The sequence below is a fragment of the Anopheles merus genome, chromosome 2L (assembly GCF_017562075.2).
Source record: "Anopheles merus strain MAF chromosome 2L, AmerM5.1, whole genome shotgun sequence".
Classification (NCBI taxonomy): Eukaryota; Metazoa; Arthropoda; class Insecta; order Diptera; family Culicidae; genus Anopheles; species Anopheles merus.
This window is the reverse complement of record NC_054083.1, coordinates 38,169,014-38,194,644: the sequence shown is the minus strand read 5'-3', so window position 1 is coordinate 38,194,644 and position 25,631 is coordinate 38,169,014. Positions and strand designations below refer to the sequence as shown.

Sequence of the window (25,631 nt, the reverse complement as noted above, 5' to 3'; positions counted from 1 at the left end):
TGATTATGGTGTCGCATTTGCACATCGGTTGGAATGGGTGGGGAGAGAGCAGGGCCGAACAAAAGCATATCCAGTGCTTCTGGTGGGCTTTCGCTGGCTTGCCCACCAGGCACAAGCGGATATGGTTTTGAAGGTATAATAACAATGGAATGAGCTGCAATTAACACGTTCTGTATGCATTTCTTCCCGGAACCGAATTAACGACATGCTCATGCGGGGGCCTCTGCTCCAAGAAGTAATCGGCGTTGCAGTGCAGAAAACTGAAAAACTCAATGGTGGCTTAATGTTTGCATGCTCCTCGTGTTCTCTGACGTTTGCTAAATTACGCCCAAGATCATCTCATGAATACCAACGAATGTTTCCTTTTTACTTCCGAACAATCAAGTTCTTTATGCGCAGTGCTTGATTGCTGTTGTAGAACTTTGTTTCTGTCGGTGCTTCTCAATTAATTTTGAGTACTAAAAATATGTAATTTTTATGTTATTTGAGTATGAATACGTCTTTTTCTCCTACTACGTCTTATGCAGTTACATTTGCCTGATAAAGGGAAAGGCGTCAGACGTGGCGTGTACGATGGATCGTGAGAATATCCAACAACCAACTGTAAAGAGATTAAAATGTTTTATCTGTATTTGTTTGTGTGAAATGTTTCCATTTGGTAGAATTTGTTATGACAAATGTTTTCCACGATGGACTTGCAATGCAATCGTCAATCTTCGTTCTTTTGTTAATGCTTTTGCACAGTTCAAACTGTGATCTGATCTTTTAAGTTATCTTTAAACCGCTTAGTACCGGGACGGTCCGGTGGTCTGTTTGATAGATGCATTGGCTCCTACAAAGTCGAACAGAATCGATTCCCAACCGGAACCCGGCTATCCGTAGCAGGGATTTTAGCTGTGTGTGTGATACTATTATATGATAAGTATCGGAGGTATGTACCTACAACCTGGTATGACCGGCGTAGCTCGTCACACAAAAAGAAGAAGAAGAAGAAGAAGCACAAAAGTGTGTACCACCGTGTATTGTGTGTATAAAACTAAAACTTTTCCTGATACGTTACTTTATTCTTCCTGATGTGTGCATTTTATGAATAGTTTTATTCAATAGGATGTTGAATGGACGCTTACCTTTTGAAAGCAACGTACTAAAGTTGAATAAACATTTGAATCTAACAATCCATCGTGTAGAAAATGTGTATTTTTCGAGCTAAAACATTGGCAAATTTCGATGATTGTATTACTGTTTATAGCTTTCCACGTTTGTTTAAACTGGGGGCGTAAATTATTAAAAAATTTGGGCAAATGATTTGATTTGTTCGTCAACATGCGTTAGTTTCATTTAAATAAATGGTTTCAGCTTTGTATCAAATGTTCATACAGACAACTTTCCCGCAATTTTAACAGGGAAATGAAAGGATGAAACTGGGTTAATAATTTTAGCGTTGCATGTATTCAATTGTTTGTGTAAAAGCAAAACATACTAAAAAGTATATTTTCACCCTAATACTATCAATAGCATCGATTGTTTGCTGTGCGAGGAAAATCAAATTAATTGCCTTCCCAGGAAATGGTTTGTGTTGAAACCTTTTGTTCGTTTCGTTTGTAACTCTATAAAAATAATCCAATAGGCTATTATATTCAAACATACTGTTCAAACGCATGCCATTTATGCTTTATTTGATGTTCTCAAATCCATTCCAGCGGTAACAGCATGCTCAATAAGATATGTTAGCATTCCAAACAAAATCGCATATTAAAATCAAAATGTGGTTATCTTCAACCATTCACAGCAACAAACAGCATCCCCGTTCATATTCCCCGTTTTCGTTTACGGTCCGATTTGGTGCGTAAAGCGTTTGACAAGACAAACGAGCCAGTCAAACCATCATGATCCCACGCCAAACACAGGCGCGGGCTACACATTTCGTTCGCTGCTTGTTTTTCGTAACGTTTCGCAGTTCTGTGGCGGGGCGCGCGCGCACACACTGTAAGTGGCCTGTAAGTTGGGCCTGAACCCGTAACCCCACTGCGGTGTTGATTGATGATCGCGCTCCGAAGAGGGAGAGTGTTTGTACTGCGAGGACAGCCAACTTCGACGTTGCCTGCCGCCTGTTGACGGGGTTGTGTAGCTGCAAATATAGTGATTGCATTTTACCATTCGAAAGGCAGTTTGAGTTTTGGTGGTACATTTACATTTGCCAAAAGCGTTATAATTTACAAAACACAAATGTGTGTCGTTCACTTCACCCACAACTGATCAGGTGGAGTTTCACATATGATTTCTGTTGTGCTCGTTTCTGAATGTGTGTGTGTGTTTGACCGCTTAAGTTTTACGTGAGTGGGCTGGTTTGGGTTTATTATAATACCATTAGCCCTAGAGGCTAGATGGCATCAAGCTTTAAGGGTTAGGTCCCGCGCAAACAAAACTGTGCTCTCGAGTACTTGTGCGCGCGGGGGCGTATAGGTGGATGTGATATTGTGACACGAAACGACGGGGCGGGGTTGAGAAGTGTTTTAAAAGTTGAAAGAAAAGTTGAGCTTTCTTCCCACCCGCGAAAGGGGCCCGTGGGTGTAGAACCACTCCACCAAAAAACGAAATCAAACGGGGGGGAAAAAAGTCAACTTCCCTCAAGGTGAAATCGAAGCCTTCCCATCATCATCATCATCATCATTAGTGTGGTACACACCCACACGGTGGGGTAACGGAGTGAGCATCGGTACCATTGTTCAGCATATCGCCGGTGCGCTCCTCGAGCAAGTCGGCGCGTCGTTTTCCAATCGCAACGAGAGAAACACGTAATAGAAAAGCATAGCCCAGTTGTTCCTTTTTTACTTCGCCGGTTTGAAACTCACCTGAGGGATGGATCGGTGACAGTGGCTCGAGTTTTTTTTCCTTCCTTCTTTTGGTCGGCAATCTTCCCATCCATGCTGCCATGCCATGCGCCCACGCTGCACATCAAACTCTGACGTCCATCGCTCCATCTCGGTTTCGGTAGGGTACACACACGCAGAGCAGGGCTTAATGCTTTCCACGCGGCAGTGGTTGCATGTGTGACGTGATTTTTATTCAAAAGTCACCTTCACCCACTGTCTCCTAAGTGGGATGAAACGGAGAAGGGCGTTGCACTGTGGTTCGGGTGGTAAAATCGCGTCAAACGAAATCAGCATTAAATTGGAAAGAAAAAGGGTTTGGAAAGAGGGAGTGGGAAGAATCGATGAACATAATATGCTTATGTTCGGTGCTCCAGCTTTCGGGTGTGTCGTACGCGACCAGTGACAGATTGAGCTTCGGTGTCCTGTGGTATGGGTGGGAAAAAATGGCCCTCACCTTAAACCGCCACCACCACCACCACCGTACACACCGTGGCGGTACCCGGTGCCCGGCAGGTGTAGATCAGACTGATGAATACGTTAAGTTGTGCAAGGTTTTGATTCCATGCTAGACACTCACACATACCGCACGAACATGATGGGATTCAGAATCAGCGTTAGATTCACAACCACTGGCACGAGTGAAATCAAGACCTGAGAACGACAACGACGGGGCGATGATGATGATGATGATGATATGACATCCAATCATACGCCAATCGAGCTTTTCCCGAAAATCCTTCTAGTGAGCGTGTCGCGCGGTCGTCGTCACCACGGCATCATCGCTGCTCCGATCGCTCAACCATTTTTCCACATTTGATCCGACCAGCGTTGCCGTCAAACGACGTGGGGGAGGAAAATTCGTGCACTTTTCTTTCGTTCTTTTTTTTGTTGTTGTTGAACGCAGTCGATAGCGCTAGAAAGTCGTCGCCTCGTCACTCCCGTATGCGTGACTTTATGGTAGTTCGGGACGTACGTTTCCATACGTTCCCATGCCCGTGAGTAGCCGCGATTTGGGAGGAAAAAGACCCGCACACACACCCACACACAAACACACATCCCATACGGCAGCAACACTCGAAATGGAATCCAAAGCTTAATCTCTTAGGCAAACAGTGTGTCTGTGTCTACCTTTGGTTTGTTGGAGAAGGTTTTTGTTCACCTTTTTTTCCCTCCAATTGTACGGTAGGGTGGATATGTGGTTCTGATGTGTGAATATATGTGAGTATGTCTAAAGAGGCAACAGAGTGTCACCTGCGGGAAACTGCGGGCGGAGAGGGACAGAGTGAATATACAAACAATAAGCTATCCAAATATGTGAAACAAAACGACAGCGCGAAACACGGCACGGGACAGCTGCCAGAGCGTATCGTGGCGTTAAATTGTCGCTAATTAGGTGCTGATTAGTGAGCAATTACTACAGAAAACAGTGAGCCTGAAGAAAAGAAGGCTGTGCTTTGGGTGCTTTTGCCACCTTGCACCACAAACATATGCGCAATGAGATGCAAATGAGATGGTGTGCCTGCTGTGAGATATGGCCAGTACCATATGTTTGTAGAGATAATATTTTTCATCATTTCAAAGTATGCTGTGATAGTGTTTCATTAATTGGTTTCTAGGTTTTTTTTGCCGCTAAATGATTTAAATTATTTCAATGATTATTGTTTTACACTTTCATAATAAGCGCTAATGATTTTGATTAGATGGTACGATTTGTTTAATTAACACTTTGATGGACGCACCACTGTGGTATGATGGGAAAACCATGTGTTTTCGATCTATATAAAGGGGGGGAGGGGGGGAGGAAACTATATAATGACATGTGAGGATTTGAATAAGAAAATATTAAGTGAATTGTTTGTTAAATGCATTTTAGAGAGTCGAAAAAACTAGGATTATAGAGCTTCCTGAATCAGCAAAGATGTTTAGAAAGATGAAGATTTCATGAATCTAGCAGGAAAAGATTACTATCAATAATCAAAAAGTATAAATGCTTGGAATGCTTGGAGTAATTAAATTATGCCTTCTTGTTTCGAAAAATAAGTCAAATGATGGATTTTTCGCAAAGATGCGAAATAATGAGAAACTCATGAACAAATAAGCTTACTCATTTGCTGTATTTATTGGACTTCTTGCTATTCGACCGATGGATGACTTGGTGGTCTAATGGTAGTCGCGATGGCTCTTGATAAGGAAGAATGTGGTTGGATTCCCATTCGAATCCTTCATCCAGTATTCAAGAATTTCATTATTATGTGGTAATATTAATGTCTAGGAGTGTAATGAGTGCTTTTAAGGCCCACATAACCATGTAGATTACAATTTATTCGAAAAGAAGAAGAAGAAGAAGAAGAAGAAGAAGAAGAAGAAGAAGAAGAAGAAGAAGAAGAAGAAGAAGGAGAATGAGAAGAAGAAGAAGAAGAAGAAGAAGAAGAAGAATGTATAATTTTAAAAAAAACACAGCTTAAAATTAAATCATTATTCCTCCCAGTTCGCGGTAGATACGTTTCAATCTGCCCTACCAATAAAAGAGACTACGAAACGCGCTCTCCGACCCCGACGACCATTCATGCTGTCAAAAATCTCACTCAAAAATCTTCTTGATAGCATCGGTCAACACATTTTTAAAGAGCGCATCACACACCCAATAGAACTGCCTTTAAAGAGACCATCACAAACTGCCCAAATCGTTATCGTAAAATAATAAACTGCCGACAACAAAAAAACCTCTTCCAAATGAAGAATGCGGGACACGCTACGACGCCTACAAACAAAACGAAAAGCGGTCGAAAAAAGAAGCTTTGCGTAGGAGAGCGTCTGGTCGCGCGCGCATTCCTTTCTACCACCAGCTATGCTTTGCCTTTCTCCCTTCGAGGGGGAGGGGACCATACAGTGCGCACCCTGCAGGATTCAGGCTGTGTGTCGAGCTGCTTTTGTTGTTTCGGGGGCGCGAAGGCAACAAATGGTACCAACGCTTTCCAAACCCAACTGCATGTATAGAGCATATAAACAACAGCAACAACAAAAGCCGTCGTCCACACGCTATAAAAAGCAACCAACTCAAAAACAATTTTATGATATCACGTTTCACGGGCAACGACGCTCGACTCTCGAGAAGAATCGTCATCGCGGTCGTCCACGCGGTGTTGCTGTCGCCATCTTCACGTTTAGCATTTATGCCGAATTTTTCGAACGAGCGCCGCTGTTATGATGCTGCGAGCCGGCAAAGACACGCGCGTGCTGCTCCTGGCCCGCCGAGCACGCAGCAGCAGATCGAACGACGACGACGACCGGCACGAGTGGATCATTATTACCATGACGCTCGTTCTTTATGAGGTGGAGTGTTTGGAGTTTGCCGTTTTCCGGACTGCTGCGGACTGGTGCGAGCGGTAACGGAACGTGTCGCCGCCCTCTTATTGCACGTGGGACTGACTGGCAGCCCCAAACCAATAATTAACCGAAGAGGCTGTGCCACCTTCTTAGCCTTGGTGCGGGAAGGAGTGGTCGGAACCATGTCAACCACCAGGCAGGTCCCTCCGCAAGCAAGATCTTCTCTAGCGGTGGGTGGGAAGAAGGAGAAGCTCGAGCACAACCACCAAGGGCCATAAACTCCCTACAGAGACACTCGAGAGCCATCTTATGGTCAGGATATCATCTGGAAAATGAAGCGATTGCTTGATGAAGTGTCCTTAATCATGGTCGCGGGCGATGGTACAAACCCGAGGCAATGGGGTTTGGAATGGGTCCACGTTTTGAGGCCTCCGTCGCCCACGAACCAGCTTGGCTGTGAGCTTTTGGTAGCCGAGGGGGGGCCGGTGGTGACTTTGATTCGAAATAGATTAGCAATCATTCGGTTTAATTTGTGTGAAGCTGGGAACTGACGGCGCGAGCGGGCTGGTTGCAGTAGTCGACCGTCGTCGGCGTGCTAATTTAATGTAGTGGCAGGCATTTATCATAATTATCCTTACCCATATGGTTGGGGAAGCAGCTGTTACACGGGAGGGGGGGCTGTATGCCCTGGCCTGTGGAATGGAGAATTTATCGACCGCCTCGATCACTGCTGGGTTTGACATCATTATTTGCCTTCCCAAATGCTCTAGCTAATCAGCTAAACAGATAACCCACTCGGTCTCGGTTCGAGAGTGTGGACGGTGATGCCGTAAGTGGTGCGTTCCTTCTGGTTCCTGCGCTGCAAGCGCGGGCCTGTGGCCGGTGGGATTGATTAGACTGGACCGGTTTGCCGCCTGGCTGGGTTATTAGTGGAGGAAAATCGACCCCACTAACTGGCTTTGATGGCGGAATGAAGTGATAATGCTTGGTTTGAATTTATGGTGAAAGGAGGTTTTGGTCGCATGCCGCCTCTCGAATGTCACCAGCAGACATTGAAAGCCGTCGCAGGTGATTGTATTTGACTTTGATCAAAGCTAATCAAATTTTGTAAGTAATAGACATAGCTTATATTATATATTTGGTCACACATTTTACAGTCAAATTTAATTATAAAAAAGAATATATTCCCATTTTTAACATTTATTAATCAAATTACTCGAAAAAAATACTTTTTTATGTCAATAATCCTAAATAATACATAAAAAAATATACTTAAATTCGAGCAACCAAAGGTGCTCGTGCACTGTAAAATCGTGGATACACTTCTTATTTATGATAGCATTATATAAAAAAAAAACATTACCGAAAATCATTACCAAAAATTATGAAGGACTTGCTTACTTAAAAGTAAATTTAGAAGTTCTTTATTTAGTTTAAGTTTTTGAATTCGCAGTAAAAAAAATGCAGAACCTATTTAAAATAGAAAAAAACGACGCATACCAATCCGTACGCTATATTGTTTCCCTACATCACATTACTAAACCGAACCAAAGTACATCATGTTTTGCTTTTCCCATACAACAAATTCTTTGCCCTCCCTTGCCTGCGCTCCTCTAATTGTCGTACACGCACGACGGCATTGCCCCACCCTCGCCGTCAACCGTGTGCTGCTCGTCAAGCAAACGACAAAAAATCCATCAACGCTGATGAGATCCTTCCGCTGCCGCCTTGCACACGGCTCTGGGGCTTGCCTGCATTGTCAAGTGGTTCGTAGTGATTATTTTAATTCTACCTCGCCTGCGTTTATATTTGCATTCGTCGCTTCGCACACTTGAAGTGTGACGGTCGTCATTGCTTCATTCTGCTAATACACATACACAAACACATATGCACCGGTTAGCAGCATAAAGATGGGTTCTTGCTAAACATTAAAATACTCCCTCGAAAAGGGTGGAAATGATGGACGAAAGACGGGACAGAAACGGTTGTACCATCGAGGAGAGCTGTCAAAAAATTGTACGACCGGTGGGAACGAAATGTTTTTCCTTGCGCTCTATTTACTTCCACTTGCACGTCCTGCTGGTACACATTCGTTTGGTTTGCCCTTTCGCGAACGCGGCGCAGTAAGTTCTCTCGCACCGCCTCCTCTCCCCCACAGGAAAAACTCCCCACTGAAAATCCTCTTTTGTGCATAATGTTCGTCAAACACTGCCCACTTTTTCACTCCCCCCTCCATCATCGGGACTGGCAGAAAAGGTTCCCAATCAAATCGGCAAACAGCGTGTGTCACACGTAGAGTCACGAGAACGTGGGGATACGGTAACAGCTGCAGTAAACCCAATGCGCGTATGCCTGCAATATGCCGTCCCCCGAATGGCGGACTGGTCGGGAAGGGCGAGGGCATGGCAGCATTCTACATCCTTTGCTCAAATAGTGCTCAATGATGAGTGAAGTACAAAAGTAAATCATGAAGATTGGATTTCATTTATGAGGCCATATTTATCCCCCCTTCTCCACGTTTCGTTCCACAGCGCCAACCCGGTTCCATACCGAGCGCACTGGGAACTCCACAGCACTCAACTGGAATGACAATTCTTTTCGCTTTTTTTACACTTTGCCTCTATCTTTTTATGACTCCTCTAGCCTAGCTTGCTCTCCTCCCCATCTGCCCTTTCGGGTCAAATCGGTATCGAACAAATCTCTCCAGCGAGAAAGCATTTCCTTACATGCAGCTCGTTTCGTGTGGTGCATTTGCGGACGTACTTGCGCTGCGCCGTGGTGCAAAATGGCACGCGGCATATCTCGTGCGCTATTTCTTGTCGCGTTGCACTGTATGCCCGTGTGAGGGGTGGGCTATTTGTTTTGATTTTTTTTCGTATTTTTCTTTGTAAAATGTCACACATTTATAAATCCGATAGCGATAGAATCTGGGGACGGTAACAATCTTGACGCTTTTTGACGACCGTAGTGCAACTGCAACGTGGTGAATCATTCGTTTTGTAGTAGGATCCGTTTAATGTTTGTTTGTACTGGATGTACTGGATGTATATTGCTACATTGTTGCGATCAGAGCAATATGAGTTTCGTTCGTTGTTTTAGCCTTATTTAAGCCTCTTTTTAAGCCAGTTTTTTCATCGATGTCAACTTTGCAACAGATAAGCAATCTGTTGATATAAATTTAGTCAAACAATTATGTATTGTGTATTCTGAAAGAAGTGACGAGTTTGAATACTGTTTACTAATAAAATATGATTTATAGGGATAAACTATAAACAAAGTTTCACTTTTTTTCATTCCTTTCGTAATATATTTGCATTAAATTATCTATAAATGCCGGTTAATTTTTAAAAGTTTGTGTAATTTTGCAAAGTGTTTTAATAAAACCAGAGCAAATTCAATAACTATTGCGATGATACAGGTTTATAAGATGAAATATTGAGAAATTATGGCTTAGATAAAAAATTGATTTTATTTTTTAACTTTATTGTTAATTCAATCATGTTAGAATAAATTAATCGTTATTTCAGTTGAAACCTGAAGAGCGTAAAACCTGAAACTCTAAAGTCCTTTTAATTTCTTTCAAGTCTTTTTAAGTCCTTTAATCTTGAACCATGTACCTACTATTATAAAAAGAACGAAATGGAATATTTGCTTCTCCTTGTATTTTTTTAATTTTTTTGATCATTTTTTTCAAAAGTCTTGTCGTGAAATGCTTCATGTTTAAAGTTGTTCTACTCATCTTTTTATATCACTCACGAAATTCTTCTATATCTACTTTTACGATCACGTCCACATTCATTTATACAGTCTCGTGTAAAGTGTCCTTGTTTCGTAATAACACTGAAGAGGGTGTTTTTCGTTGTTTGCCGTTGCATAAATCCGTTCCATCCCCGTACAAATGCTAGAAATGCCACGTCCTTTTTTATGAGTGAGAAGAATAGTTTTTTGCCCGCTTATATGTGGAACATGTAATTTCACTTTTTTGCAGCTATTTAGCTCATTCAAACACGAGCGGACTGTATGCTGTAGCACACTTAAAGCCTCGAACGCCATGTTCGTGAAGAACGTACGCGACAAGGCGACCGCAGAGAGGTGCTTTCGCTGACGTTGCTTGCAAGGCTGTGGCCTTCCCTGAGTGTGGAGAAGGCTTCTAGCGCGGCGCTATCGTGGTGTAGTGCGGGTAGCGAATGATAGCGAGAAAACCTGTTGGTTGAGAGTGTCATTTTTTTAACGATAACAACCAGATCTGATGGTTAGAGCTGCCAACGGGTTTGTTAAAGCATCCAGCATTGCTCGAATGTCTACGCGAGTGTCGTGTGATATGTTGGGGCTTATGTGGGAGTGTGTTTTTCTTCTCCACTCTTCTTTATTTCATCGTTTTATCTCGTTCGTTAGGAATGCGGGACGTACTCAAACAGTAATTTGACGTATCAAATTATAATTATGGCGGGTGCAGGTTTGCTCTGTGGATTAAGATGTAAACCCGCATACCCGGTTGTGGATGTAACATTTTAAGAGCAGCGAATAATGCGCAAAAGATGTAATGTGCACATCGATTGGAGCAATGTAGCAGAGTATTGCCAAGAATTATCTAAGTTTAAAGATGATGTGAAATCCTGTGTTTTGATATCTTGTAAAATGTATAAATTTTGCTGATTTCACAAAAATGTTTGAAGTCAAACAATAAGGTGATCGTGGCTAGACGCATTTTATTGCTCTCCATTTCTAACCTGCATAACCGGTCTATGCCTTGCGTGAACTCCTCTGCCTAATTTCAGCAGTGATAGAGAATTTGCATACGCGTGACGATTCAGTCGAGCTCCAGCTTGCGGAAGCTACCGACCGCTCCACCTTCAATGTCGTCCAGCATGGCGTGCCGTGAGTATGGTTCATTATGGTCAAGGTCGATCTCCATCTCGTCCAGCGCAAGCATCCGATCGCGGTAGCGCTCACACCGCTCGCGGAACGCACGCATGTGCTCCGTCTTTGGTTCTTTGCCTCCGTGCTCCTTCGGCAGCAAGCTCCGATCGATCTTTTCTGCCAGTTCATCGTAATCGCGAGACAACTGAAAAGGAATCAAAGCAATACTTTCTGGTAATCCCAAACACTTTCACCATCACAACGCAAAAACCACTTACACTGCAACGGTTGCGAATCTTTTCATTCAGAAATCCCAGCATTCCGTTCACAATCCACAGCGCGCCGGCCGGTACGTTGACGGCGTGCAGTGCCTTGCACCGGATCGGTACCGCATTGTTGACGTAATGGGCCACCTGCCGCAACACGCTCAGCGACACCACGCTATGGTGGGCCAGCTGCACGTGCCGCATGTCAAAGATGACCACCGCGCCGGCACACTGTGCCAGCACATCCTCCCCGTACGCCTCGAGCCACAGTGCGTGCATGCGGTTGCTGTGGTCCACCGTGTACCGCTTCGGGTCCAGCAGGCCCCAGTCGCACAGCGCCATCAGGCATCCGTCCGCGTCGCGCTCCTTCAGCGCGTACAGGAACCCGACGTCGGCCAGGTCGGCCAGCTCCGGGTCGCGGATGTCCAGCCGCTGGAACCAGCTGGGATGCAGCGTACGGGCGGCCAGATATCGCTCGAGCGTTTGGGACGCCGCCAGGAAGGAGTGTTTCTTGGCGCGCAGAAACCGCAACAGAAAGCGTGCGTCCGTGCGGCACCGCCGGATGTGCGGATGCTTGGCGATCCAGTCGCGCAGCAGGGCCAAGTTTTGCCTCACCGTCGAGCCATCCTCGCGCAGCGTCTCGAGCGTTTTGCCGATGGTGGCCGGACCTTCCGGTTGCTCGTGGTCGTCGTCGTACACTTCGGGCACCTTCTCCAGACACGGTATCGGCAGCGGATTGGGCGTCATCGTGTTTGCCGGGAGACCAAGAGAGACCCGTACGGTTAGCACTGCGGAGCTGCACTAAGAGTGGATTTGCATGGGACTTCGGCTTAATAAGGGTTTTTGGAGCTAACCACATGTATATAGGGAGGAATAGGAGGAGATGGTTAAAAGTTAAAAACATGGCCACTGACGTAGTTTACAAAGGTAAAGAGCAGATGAGGTGTAGTTTTTGTGGTTAACAAATTTGGAAAAGATGTTGGATTTCCCTTTCGTATGTGAGAGAAGCAACGTTAAAAAAGCAATGCACATAAACTCTTAACAACGTAATGCGTGCAAGTAATGTACACGTTGGCCGGAGGTCTTAACTTTTTGTTTCGTTACGTTAAAAAATCGCGTCTACAGCTGAGATGTCGTGTGACGTATAAACTTCAAGCAATGAAATAGTTGTGTTGTCATTGGAGTGTCCCCATGAGCGTTCAAGTACGTCACAAACACAACACTTGGTGACTGGATTGAACTTGAACTTGAATTAGTTTGTAGTAGTTGGTGATGCTGCTGATGTTACGAATTCAGAGGTCGTAGAATTCAGAGAGCGTTAGCGGAGGTACAAGGGATCTACCAACTATTCTATCTGTCAGGCAACTGAAATAACTTGAACGATAGTTTCAATTAACGCAAAGCTCATTTTTACTACTGTTTGATATATCTGATAGATAAAATATTATTTCGAAGAGCCTTTATACGGGTCTCAGGAGGGTTCTATACTTTTAAACAAAGCTCTTGTTTTAAAATCATCTGTGGATTGATCTAAAAATGTTGCAGCTACAATCTTTTCTGAAAAATGCTGTGGAAAATGGATAAGGTGGCTCATTCCTTGTTCCTCTAGAAACATTCGGTTGATACGTAGTACAGCATTATGCGACTCGGAGTAATGGATCGATGACTTCAAAATGGAATTTCCATTTACGAGTTTGCTTTCCATAAATCAGATAATGTGCACTACTGCAGAAGTGTTGTCCGTATTTAAGCATTAATTGGCTAGGCAGGATGTAGCGTTTGATAACATTGGAAAGCGCAAAAATATACGACCTTAAAAGGTTGTCATATAAAACTTACTGTACCACTGCATAATTCGTTGTCCCGCGGTAAACAGTTCTTTCCATCTTTCCCCAGCCACCACGAAAGATATCCTCTTTGGGAGTTCCTTGGGACGAATTTTCTAGCATGTGACTATTACGTTTTCTGTTCTCCAAGCACTGGCGCAGCACCAAGGAACCGTTGTCTCTTCTGCTGTACTATCCACATGCTTTCCCGTCCAAGGTTAACACACTCCGGGATCGATAAATAAAGCTCGGTGAAACGCCCAGTCGGATGGCCGAATCGCGAGGCCGCTATTTGACGCTTTGCCAAGTTGTGGTGGTGTTTTGTAGGTCTATTGCTCCCTTGAACTTGTACCCCCCCCCCCCCCCCCCCCCCGGCCAGACTAGGGACGAGCGCTTCGGTGCCATAAAAATCGAGTGTGTGCACTTCCGATGAAAGTACGATGATCGAAGTGAACCATCATCTCCATGCGATGATGCTGCCACCGCTTCAGAGTATGGAGGATATGTTCCATGGGTGGCTTTATTCAGGGTTTTTTATCCATTGGTTTATTTGTCCGTGTCTTTATGTGCGGCTCTAAAAGTGGTGACCAGCGCCCCGAGCCCTCATGTGAGAGCTGGACGATAAATATCATCTTGATGTTCGGACGACGGCTGTGTCGCGATTGTGCGGCTGAGAACGGTCGCCGGCAATCAGCGATATGGACTGATCCTCTCGTGTGCTGTATAAAAGGGTCGTAAAATTTCTCCATCACTACCCTGTAACGCGGCAATTGCGTTTGTGTCTTCTATCCGTAGAACCGAGCATGAGCGTTTTGGACTGTACGGAGCGTTAACAGCGTTGTGGAGTTTGCAGAAATGTTATACTCTCGAAAAGTGTGCAAACCAAGACTCGTTTCATTGCAATTGATTTTGTGTAATTGTGTTGTATGCTTAAGCAAGATTTTTGCAAACAGCTTGTGTTTTGCCTGATGCACAGACTGTCGACAAAAAAAGGAAATTTCTAAACAAGATACTTCTGTCGAATATGTCGTGTCCCCGAGGCAACGCTTTCCCAAACATGTACAACCAGAAGCTGACACGCACATCATAACAACATTGCCGAACAAAAAAAAAAAATAAAAATAAAAATAAATGAAATACCGCCCCAAGGAGGCTGGTAAAGCTAATTGAAACGATTTCCACTTAAAATCTGCAATTTATTGCACATGTCGTACCTAAAGCAAAAGAAATAAAACGTAGGCTGGATCTTGGGGCGAAGTAGCAACGTTCCATGCCCGGGAAGGTGGGTAACGCAATATGTGCAATGGTTGGATTTCAGTCACATTTTATCCCCTTGATTGCTTAATCTGCCGCTTCTGCTGCTACTGCAGTGGCTGCTGCCCGACAAATCCGTTTACGGTAAATTTTATTTTAACCATATGTCGACCGCCGTTTCTGTTACTAGTGCCGGTAGGGAAGCTGCCAACCACGACGCTTATGCGGTGGTAGGTGAAGAGGCCCAGTAGGAGGAATGTAATTAAATGCAAATAGTTTCGATCTGGTGGTACAACCGCGCCACATACGAGTAGGATTCGCACACAGGTCTGAATGGTTTCTGAGCTTGTGGAAAGCCGATTCACCGCACGTTCAGACACGCTCTCTCGAATGAAGTGGTGCATGGTGTTTAGTCAATTTTTTTCCGAATGAATACATTTCCAAGTGAAATATGAATGGCATCAACGGTCCATAAAGAGGAGTTGGAATTGTCGCTTTAAAAAATTAATCCACTTTATCCACCTGGCTGCAAGCTTTATCACAACTTCTAATGTCATTACTGCTTGCGTTTACTTTCAGAGATAAATCTGTCAGCACTTAGCGGCCACATTTCCTGGAAGCGCTCGTCTGGACGATCGATCGGTAGCGGATAATAATTGGCAACTTGGTTTTCGGGAAGAAGGTGTACGCGAAAGAGAACAAGAAGCAAAAAAGGTACGTCCTCGCAAGACCTTGCACGCTGTGCGCTAAATCCCTTCCTAAGTTTTGTATCTTTTGCTGCTGATTGAATTATTACGTCCACTTTTGCTGCAGGCGCTCGAAGAGTTGAGGTGGAGGGCTTGGGACAGGCTAGCGGCTAAGCAATTTCGTAGATAAAACACCTTTTACTGCAAGCACAACCAAAAGGAAGAAGGACAACCCAACAAAAAAAAAACAACTCCGTGAACCCTTAAGAAGCGGAATGTGCGAAAGTAGTTGACTAATGGAGCAGCTCTTCAGGCGTTCATAATTAATTCAATACCTTTTCGACGCAAACTTTTCTGGACGCCAACTTTTCGTTTGCTTTTGTGCTTTCGCTTTGAAGCGGATCCCTTTTTCTCTCCCCCGTGTGTGGGGTGTGGTTTCTTCCGAAGCGAATCTTCCGATAATGATTGTGGGGCAGACGTTGGTTTGTTAGAGTGTGTGTGTGTATGTTATTCCATTTTACCTCTAACTAATCTTGTCATGAGCGGGTTTTTGCTTCTACATTGACCGTAACACTTGAATCTTACACCATGAACGATTGAGTGTGCAGAGTGTACACGGTGGACCAAAAACGTGTGCGTTCCGTTCCGGTTTGCGGATGGGAGGGAGCTAAATGGACGAACATTTAATACCATCATACGGTAGAGTGAACCACGGACTCCTCTCGTCGGTGTGCTGGAGGCCGATGTGAGAAAGTTAATAGGTAACTTTTCCCATCAATTGTTCGTAGCGGATGGAATGTTTACGAGAGGATCTTCGTGGACGTGCTGATCTCTAGCTCTCGTCGCTTCTTTGCAGGAGATTGCAGATTTGGGCAGGTGCAGGGAAGCAAAGGTAAAGCTTTTTATCAATGTTTTACCACTCTAAGATAAGGAATGTTGTGCTACTGTTCTTCTCTTCTTGCCGCGTCGGTCTTGTGCTAATAATCGGGAACTGTCGAGAATATCCTGACACGATCGAAACCACACGATGATGATGGAAGACCATTTCTCCCGTGGTTATGTGCTACATGCGGCGTTAGCTTCTTCGCTGTCCGCTCCGCCGCGTTATGACTTTGGGGTCGTGCGTTTTTGTTTGGAGCAACCAGCAACAACAACGAAAAAAAATGGTGAAAGACATCCCCCAAGCTGCTAGGATTTTCCGGACCACCTACGGAGCGCCGCGGAGCATTACCACATCATTTGAGCCAACCGACCGGGCTTGGAAAAGGTAACAGACGACGGTCTAGACCAGGGATGAATTTCGCGCCACCAGGTCTGGCAGAAGTTCAATTTCCGTTTCATCGTTTCAGGCGCGAGGACGTGTGGGAGATGCCAGTGCCAGGGTTTCCGTTGGTTTGTTTTTTCTTCTTCATTTTGCTCGCCGTACGCCACACTTCCTCGTGTTGCTTCCGTTTGATCTATCTCATCTCCGAATCATCCAATCAGTGTACTTGGTTTGGCATGCGTGTGTGTATGTGTCAGACGCGCGCTATACCGACGACCCGGATCAGAGCTTTTGCGCGTGGTCGTCGTTTATGCCACTTTTGTTGAGCTCCGTTTTTTTTTTTTCGCTCACTTCTTCATCTCCGGCCCTTTGCTTTATACGCTCCTTTTGCCGTCTGGCCTTCCCGGGACATTGGGACGGGAAATTAATCGTCTTGATTGAACGACGAAAATGATATTTTCGCTGATGAGAGAGCGCAGCTATGTTCTTCATCGGCTCGTCGGTGTGTGTGTGTGTGTGCTTTGGACGGGCATTTCGGCATTTTGGAGGAAACTGGTCGTTTGCTGGGGTTTTTTTTTGTGGATGGCCCCTTCATATTGTGGCGATTTATGTCACACTATCTCGCACAGCATCGTGGCCTGTTTGTGGGGCTCTTTTTTGCTCTCCTTCCATTTAGCAGAATCTAATTTGCCTTTGGGGCCAGGCCTCCCGGGTAATGGTGTGATACAAGCGTCGATGAAAGTGATGACAAATTGTTTTATCGGGAAATCTGATTAGAGACGATCTTTTTTGAGCGCTGCTCGGGATTAATAAGGTTGGCGAGAATTTGTCAACTTGCAGGGAAGCGATTGTATTTCGGTTGCTGTGTGGAAAAATGGTAATATTTAGTTTTTTTGTAGTAGCTAGCTTTGAGTAATCAGTAGATGCCAACTTTCAGTATGTTTAGACTTTTTTTAAGGCATAGTTTTGTGTATTTTCATGCGATAATTCATCGTTCATAAATTAGAAAGCAATATTTTAGAATATTCTCTCTTTCAACTTTCATGGTCTTAGATCTACAACTTTCTTTGTCAATGTCACGTGCTGGAACGTTCGTTATTGATAATGATCAAGATGCACCACCAACATCTTTTCAAGATTTTTGTAATTAAACTGAACCTTTGATCTGCGGCTATATTTACTTATCATTAGGACCTGTTCTGCTTAGGGTTTTTTTTCTCATATTCAGACTTTTTCTTATGTCTATAGTTGAAGCCTAAAGGTAAGTTTATTCTCATCAACTCTGGTTATTCTTAGTGTACTTTTGGTACATGAAGGAGCTTTGCTAAATATTTTGCTACAACTATTGAGCATCTCTTGCGTTCCTTTTTGGGCTTTCGAAAGGCACTGTTCGTAACACTCAAAAACTACTTTTTCATGGACCTTCTAGCTTGTTCAGGTGTTTGGAGGACCTTGTGCAGGTTGTTAATCCTTTCATGCTCAATGAAAAATCTCAACGAAGATTTATAAAGTTGAAATTTATGTATCGAATTCCAGTTTTCCTGCAAAACTCACTAATCTGCAGAAATTGCTACACGCTTCTTGCAGAATAATGTACATACACATTACAGAATAGACGATAAATTTAAAATATAATGAAGTAACAAAGCAAACTTGCAAGCTAACAAAGCAATCTGAAATGTAGTTAGCCATTGCTGGTAATGGTAACGCTCGGAGCGTTATGACGTTTTACGCAAAAGTCACTGAAATGAAGCTCCAACGCATCGGCATCACCCCTCTGTGTGTGTGGGACCCGCGAGAATGGCTTGGCTGCCAACATTCTCCTGTTTTCCGTCACTTTGGCCGCGGGCCATACGTCTAGTTGCGGATAAAGAAAGTTTTCTCGTTATAGTTTCTAATTAGCGGGTGCATCAACCGGCCGTCGCTGCCTTCTTCGCGACCCTCGGCAGTGTCCGTTACGCTGTATTACGTAGTAAGGCTTGCCGAGACAAAATGCTACAGCTACATTTGACAGCTACGTAACTTTTCTGCCAGTACATCCGCTGCCCTCCCCAGACACTTTCCAGTAGAAGGGGGGTTACTGTTGCGCGTTAGCGTTTAGTGCGAAAGAAAAACTTATCCCCTCTAGCGCTAGAACCGACGAGTGTCTTAAACATCTCGCAACGCCAGCCAGACGCAAAGCTGTGGCGAAAGTTAGCGTGTGAACTGGATGATACTTAGAAGTTTTGTGGAGCGTTATTTTTTTTTTTCGGTTTTTAGGAATCACCTTCTCCGCTCCAGATGATTTCTCGTAGAAACTGTGGCTTTCTGTTCTATGAACACTCTGTGTATCTGTGTATTGATTTTGTTACCGTCCACATCCGTCCGTGGTTTTTTTTTTTTCGGACGTTAGATGTATTCATTCAGATTCAGATTCAGATGTGAATTGGTATCTCTCCATCCGCAGCGCGCACTTCACGTACCGAGCTGTGCATTTTATGTTTTCCGGTCCATTTGAGCTCCGTCTGTTGGCAGTGTATGTATCTGCTTTAATTACTACTTGAACATCGCATTCCCGCTTCCGGCAACTCCCGGTGCACGTGCCCGGACAATCGTAAACAAGTCAATAAATGACAACAACTGGAGAAGATATATGCGTGTCCCCCCATTCGCTGCCGCGACTGAGCATAGTACAAGACCTTGCCTATGGAATTCCAGCAATGTCGCCCCAAAGATGTCAACGGCACCCTTCCCACCCACACACGTATTGATGTCTTCTTTCCGCGCTTGTATGTTGCACGGGGATGTGTGTGTGTACTCTGTGTTGATTTTTTTACTCTCCTCTGCTCCTTGTTGAATGGGTAGAAAAATCTCAACGGAATTGCTTTGGTGTGCGCTGCATTCGGCGGGGCCATTAAGTAAGGAAAGCGTTGCGGGCTTTGGGGCGGGCGTGGCGCAAGAGTACGTTAAGATGTTTTGAGATTCTTAGCACCGCCATCCACGCGATGCCCTCGCGCGCGCGCGCAATCATCGTGGTGTGTGCCCATCGTTAGCCGCATTTAGCTGCAAGCGACACGAAATGTCACCGTGTGTGTCTCTCTCTCTCTCTCCGTTTCGTTGCCCTTTGCCTGTCTCCGCGAGATTCTGTCATGTTTCTGGCTGTTTTTCATTTGTTTGTTATTGTTTTCTTTCCGTTTTGTATCGTTCTTCTTCGTTGCGTTTCCTTTTTCCCTATTTTTAAACTTCCTTCCATTAATTCAAAGCGTCGGGCCGCGCCTTTTATGCTTTACATCAAAAAAGACACAACGAACGCGCCCGCTAAGTAGCAACCTGAGGTTGACAAAGCGTTGCTCCGTGCCGGCGTTTACTACGGCGGAATGCGTTTGAATGTATATATATGCTGTGTTTATTTTTCTTTCATCTGTTTTATGCACACACACACACATACAGTGAGATATTAAAGTGCAAATTAATTGTGTCGCCGCAGACGACAACACCCCGAGTGGGAGAAAAGAATCGTCAGCGCCTGCTGCTGCTGTGCGGGTGGTGCGGCGCGGTTAGGGAGTGATGCGAGGAACCTCTTCGTACGATGATAATAATAATAATAGTGTCGTCCAAACGGAACGAAGGAGATCCATTTAATCTAGCAAATGGCGATAGCAATTGCCCAGGCGCCAGTTAGTGCAGGGCCCGTGGGTGACAGGGACTGGGATCGAAAGTAGACTAACGCCGCGCGCGTCTGTCGTTGTGCGTCTTGGCAGTGACAAGGGCGATGATGCCTGCCGTTGCTTCCCTTTTGACTTCGTGGTGTGGTGTTGTAACAATCGGAACGGAACGGAGCGATGAGCGGCTAACCGCGGACCGACACCGATGGTGTTGATGATAATATTCACGATGCCGATGACAGCTCTACGGGGATGAGCTGCTGACGGCGAAGGGTGACTAGCAGGGCAAACCAATTTGTTGCCGCGTACCTGTTTTGCTGTAATACGTTTGATAAGTTGACGTTCGAACCTTGAGGTACAGTTTCGATTGATGTTGGGCACACGGTCGCGGGAATTCCACTGCCGCCACCGGGGGTTGCATGCAATTACACGTTTCTCGGGAAAACGATCGATTCGAATGATTCCTGTGATCATTTTGAATGATTCGCGGAAAAAGATTAATTTGGTGTGCAGTTATGCAAATTGGAAATTGCAAAATAGATGTTGAATAGTGGTTTAAGCTCTGTGGAATCTTAACTTTCGCAGGAATGTATGTTATTTGGGGGAATGTGTTGTACAATCTGTACACCCGTAATCGACTGAAATATGTGTTTGATTGAAAAAAAAAAACAAATATTTCAATTTAAAAGGAATTATAGAAAATGATTTTTCTTTTTTACAGAATTTAGAATTTCGTTAAATATATTGCTGATTGGAGGATTTTTTTGAATGGACCGTTATTAATTCAATGTTCTGGCTTTTGGGTTGTGCCATTACTTTGATGTAATGTTCCTATTCAATCACATGATGCCTTTTGCTCTTTTATAATAATTAGTAAATCACTTGGATCTACATCTCCGCCATCACCCATCCGGCTAAACAAATCCATTGGGGGACTGATTCACATTCAAGCATTATGTGCCGTCGCGCTCCTGTTCCATTAGCGCTGATACACAGCGCTGGCTTCAAAAGTTGCAACTCACGCTAATGAGCTTTCCGTCCGAAACTAATCAAATATTCTCTTCCTCCACAGGACAGGATTTGCCGTGTACCGTACTGTACCCGCATTCATCGCTCGCCTGTCCCATAATTATCATTCACCCGCTTGATGACCCCATTTCACTCATCCATTTTGCAAGCGTTTGCAATGTTTATGATATTTTTTTTTGAGGGACACATAGAACGTTGAGCTTTGGGTGTGATCGAGTCAGTGGTGGAATATTGCTTTTTGTTATCATTGGGATTTTCCATATCTCCTTATTTTCAATTCGATTATATCAGGCCAAGGAGGGGAAGAGGGTGAGGATAGGGAGTATTCCCTAGGCACTAGGGATGCTAATTCCACTCCCGGGGGGGCTTTATTATTTGGATTCATTTGTGTATCCGTGTTTGTGCGTGGCGGTTTGGTTCCTTCGTCGACTGCTCTTGCCTGGGTTTCAATTTTTTAGCTGAATACTAATAACCTTTCGAACTCTGTTGTGTTGGTGGAATAAGCATTTGCGATGCAAAGTGATCGATGTTATTGAATTATAAGCGCGACGGTGGCATAATTTATGCATTGGCGAATTGTTTTAATGCGCTCTCTCACTTGAAGACTTTTTTCGGCTCGGAGGAGGAACGTTTAAACCAGGGAGGCACACCATTATGTCCCGGCTGACGCGCTTGGACATGAGGCAATGAATAATTGGACTAGCCTGAAATCATCTATTCGCATTTCATTATAGTCAAGCTGATATTTTACTCGTTTATTGTGTTTAGCACGGTTGGAAATGGATCTATCTTTATTCTTCGAAATAATGACATTTTATTTCAAAGAATCAATGTTGAAGAGCGAAAAAATATTATTAGAATGTAAGCGAATAGCATTTTTACCATTTGTACGTATTTTAAATGAATTGTTTCTTTCAACAAAAACATAATGCACGAGTCGTTCACGAACCCCAATGAGTTACTTTTCGACTTGATTTTTGGGTCCAAAGCAACAACGCCTCCGTCCGATCGCGTTAATCTGGGCGAAATAAATTTAGGAATTCTTCAAGAGCTACGCTTGGAGCATTCAGGGGGGAGAAAGGCATGCCGGTATATTATGTTAAGGATTTACAAGAGTCGAGCGAACTTGAAGAGCAAGAATAAGCAGAAAAAGAACTCTGGAGAGGAGAAAAATCTCGAAAATGCGCCCCATTCCCAGCGGATGGTAGACGATGGCGCCCCGGCGCATCGGCGCTAGTTGCGTGATCCATCGTCTCGACATAAATCTTATCGCAAAAAAGTAATTTTACCAAGCCCGTGCCGTTCGTTCTCTCCCGCACCCTTGCCACCGCACCCGCGGTATTCGTTTGTCGGTGGAATGTGTCCATTGTTCGAGAGAGTTGTGGACGGTTTGTCTCACTCGCGCACCCCTTCCCGAAGCTTTGTAGGAACGCGCGTTGTTGCAGTAATGTTCGGCGTCTCCCTTGAGACGGGCCGGTCTCCAGCAATTGGTCAACTCGGCGTGGTGTTTCGGCGCTTTCGGTGCCGGTTTCCTGTGGGGGTTCCTTTGCATCGTCGCACGCCACCAAACGTGGGTGTCTATTTGTGGTGTGGTGGGTATTTGGGTTTGTGTTCTTAATTTTTCATTATTTCGCGTTGCCCCCGTACTGGAGCCCTGGCTGCCTGCCTGATAGTACGGTTTATGGCCAAAGTAATGCGGCTACAGGACCCAAACCCGACAGGATGACGTTTATTTGCTTTTTTGGGCTTTTTGGAATGGATTTCTTAAAAGTTTTACCTTTTTTACGATCTCTGCTGCTCCAAGAAAACGGGTTCGTGGTTGATATGATCGCGTGGACACTTCTTGTTTGTGTGTAGGAGTCGCCTTATGGCCTTCTTTCTTACTTCAAATGGTATGCCCTAAAACTGTTCCCGTAGCTTTTTCTTTTCAGCAGAAAACCAACAAAAGAAGCATACGAAGATTACTTAAAAAAAAGCTTCCCACACATACAATCCACCTCCCCTGAAGGTTGGGGCTCTGCCGGATAGTTACTACGGACCCCGGTGGTCGGTTAGCCACTCGAATGACACTTCTTCAAAGTTTTTGAGCGCAACATAAAACTTTCCCATAAGAATGGATCATAAATTCCCCTCGTCCGGTGCTATATTTTCATTCTTTCCAACCAAAAAAAAAAAGGGATGAAGCTATGCTACCCGGCGCCAAACTAACACCAAACCTCTCCTAGGGTGGTGAGACAGGGATACCGACCGGCGACGCGGTATGGGCACGTGCACCACCGTCACGAAGGGCGCGCAAACAATAAAAAAAGGGAATCCTCTCTGTCCGTGGTCTGCATTTACACCCATTCTGCACACTTTCCTTCTGCTGGCGCCCGCCCGCAATCCTGGCTGGTGAGTTTTGTTTCTCGCCCGTCGTTTTTTTTTGTTTTGTGTTCGCTCGAAAACAATGATGAAAATGATATAAAGCGAGCACGGCAGAAGATGCTTTTCCTTTGAAACTGTTATGGACAAAATATGATACCAAAACTAACACCACCGCAAGCCCTTCCGATGGGACAGAAACATGACTTGCACTCATTATGAGTTTGGTTTGGGTGGTTTGTTTTTTAACGGTGGTGGGCAGGTTTTGAGACAGTTTTTTTTCTGTCTGCGCGTTGGTGTTGGATGTTTTGAACAGGGAGAGAAGAGGTCCTTTAGCCGTTCTTTGCTTCGTTCTTTAACACTTCTCCTTGCCAGCCTTTGGCTTCCTCCATCCGAAGGTGTGCATTTTTACTACACAGTGGAGAGAAGAGGATATTTTCGGTACTCCGGCGGGCAAGCGATTCTTTTGTATTATTAATTGTCTCAAATTGCATTGTTGTTTTATGCCGGTGTGTCGTCTGTGTGTTCGGGATTACGTGTCTGTGGAGCACGTTCGAGCTGGATCGGCATACGTTATGATGTGGAGTCCACATTGTGGACCCATATGCAGTATCCTTTGACGCTTTAGCACACGGAAACGATGTAACATACGGTGGAAAAACATGACGAGAGCAAATTGTGGTGCAGGCAGGTTCATGAAATTGTCGGTGTCGTGTAGGCGGGGGCTTAAATTGAGCCAGATTTTAATTGGTTAGCGTAGCGTAGACTGCACGCTGCATGCTTGCATTGAACTGCATCGTGCAATGTAATTTGGTTCAAATTGATGTTGAAAAATACTTGCATAATCGAATGTTGGATCGAATTTGCGTATTTTTAATGGTGTTTATTGAATGCTTTATTGTTTTGATTTTTGTCTTCGCTCTATATGAATTTAAAATTTATTAAAAAGTGAAATCTTGACAGTAAGTAAAGTTAGCTATAATGTTTGTAGAAACTGATGTATCTTTAGAACATGTTGCGGAGTATTGTAATTAATGAGGATGATTAATTATTGGCATTTGGAGCCATAACAATATTGGCCAGCCGTTTATATATGTAGTTTGACACACATCCCCCTGACACACATCCCCCTGACACACATGCTGAAGTAAAAATGATTTGCTAAAAATCGTTCGATTGCATAAAAGTATTAAAAATATTAAAACTCATTTAATATCGAAAAAAGAAAACACAACGGATCTAAAATGCATCTTCGAATATGGTAAATTTTAAATGGATACAACGTGGACGGTTAATACATTGTGCTTGTTATATTGATAGACTGAAACAAACTCCATATACAAGCATAGCTCATTTTTGCACTAATACAACGAGCTTTGATGTTTGACAATAGCCTCCTTCATTTTTACATACACGCACGCAAGCTCGAAGTGAATGAGTTGTTAATTTGACGACCATTTTACTTATTTTTTCCCCTAAATCCTCTTCCCTCTAAAACGATATTGTTTCGGTGAATTTCAAATGTAATAATTAATTATTAGTACCACACACTGAAAAACACCAAGTATCAAGTATGTGGTGCTCGTAAATAATTATGAAACTCCTATCCTAAATGGACTTTAGGCAGAAGTTTCAGCGTTCTGGCCTAAATTGTAGAAGGGATCATTAGTACAATATTACAGTAGAACGTCGATTATACGGTGGCGGATTAACCGGCGGGCCCCTTAACCGGGCGCATAAATGTGACAGCTGTTCAAACGTACAGCGAACAACCAGTTTTTGTGCAGCTCTGTAGTGTCTAGTTGTATTTTCGAAATTCATTTTTGGTCATGAAAAGTTGTTTAAACCTTTAGTTATTGATTAAAATAATATTCTACTAACGATTTATCGATTGATTCAAGATAAATTAATCATAAAACTAGTGGATTTTATATTTTTATATGAATTTGACATTTCCTTGGACCATTATCCGTGCAAATCGATTAACCGGCAACCTTCCGGTCCCGAGCTGCCCGGATAATCGACGTTCTACTGTACTATTCATTGATTATTGAAATGTTTCAGTAACATAATTATATTATATTGATGCTAGGCAGTGGTACTTCACATTTCTGTATATTAGTTTTGAGCTATATTTCGTAAGCAATATATCTGCCAGACCGACAGATTCTATTCAATAGTGAAGTAGAAATGCAATCAAGTTTAATAATCAATGTTTAGGTTTTAATACTTTTTTTTTGT

At 44.0% G+C, this 25,631-nt stretch overlaps 2 protein-coding genes across 4 annotated transcripts in view; one reads left to right on the top strand and one right to left on the bottom strand.

The window, feature by feature from the left end:
* Positions 1 to 25,631, top strand: part of LOC121594698 (bifunctional heparan sulfate N-deacetylase/N-sulfotransferase) — a 182,857-nt gene that overhangs the window by 20,527 nt on the left and 136,699 nt on the right. For all 3 annotated transcript variants that reach the window (XM_041918305.1, XM_041918303.1, XM_041918304.1), the window contains exon 2: positions 14,986 to 15,120. The gene's annotated coding sequence lies outside the window, so the exon portion shown is untranslated. The remainder of the gene's footprint in view (positions 1 to 14,985; positions 15,121 to 25,631) is intronic.
* Positions 10,620 to 12,161, bottom strand: LOC121594700 (alpha-tocopherol transfer protein-like). Its single transcript, XM_041918307.1, has 2 exons — positions 11,339 to 12,161; positions 10,620 to 11,265 (listed from the first exon to the last, which is right to left on the bottom strand). The coding sequence occupies exons 1-2, from the start codon at positions 12,071 to 12,073 to the stop codon at positions 11,011 to 11,013; spliced, it is 990 nt and encodes a 329-aa protein (XP_041774241.1). The 5' UTR covers positions 12,074 to 12,161; the 3' UTR covers positions 10,620 to 11,010.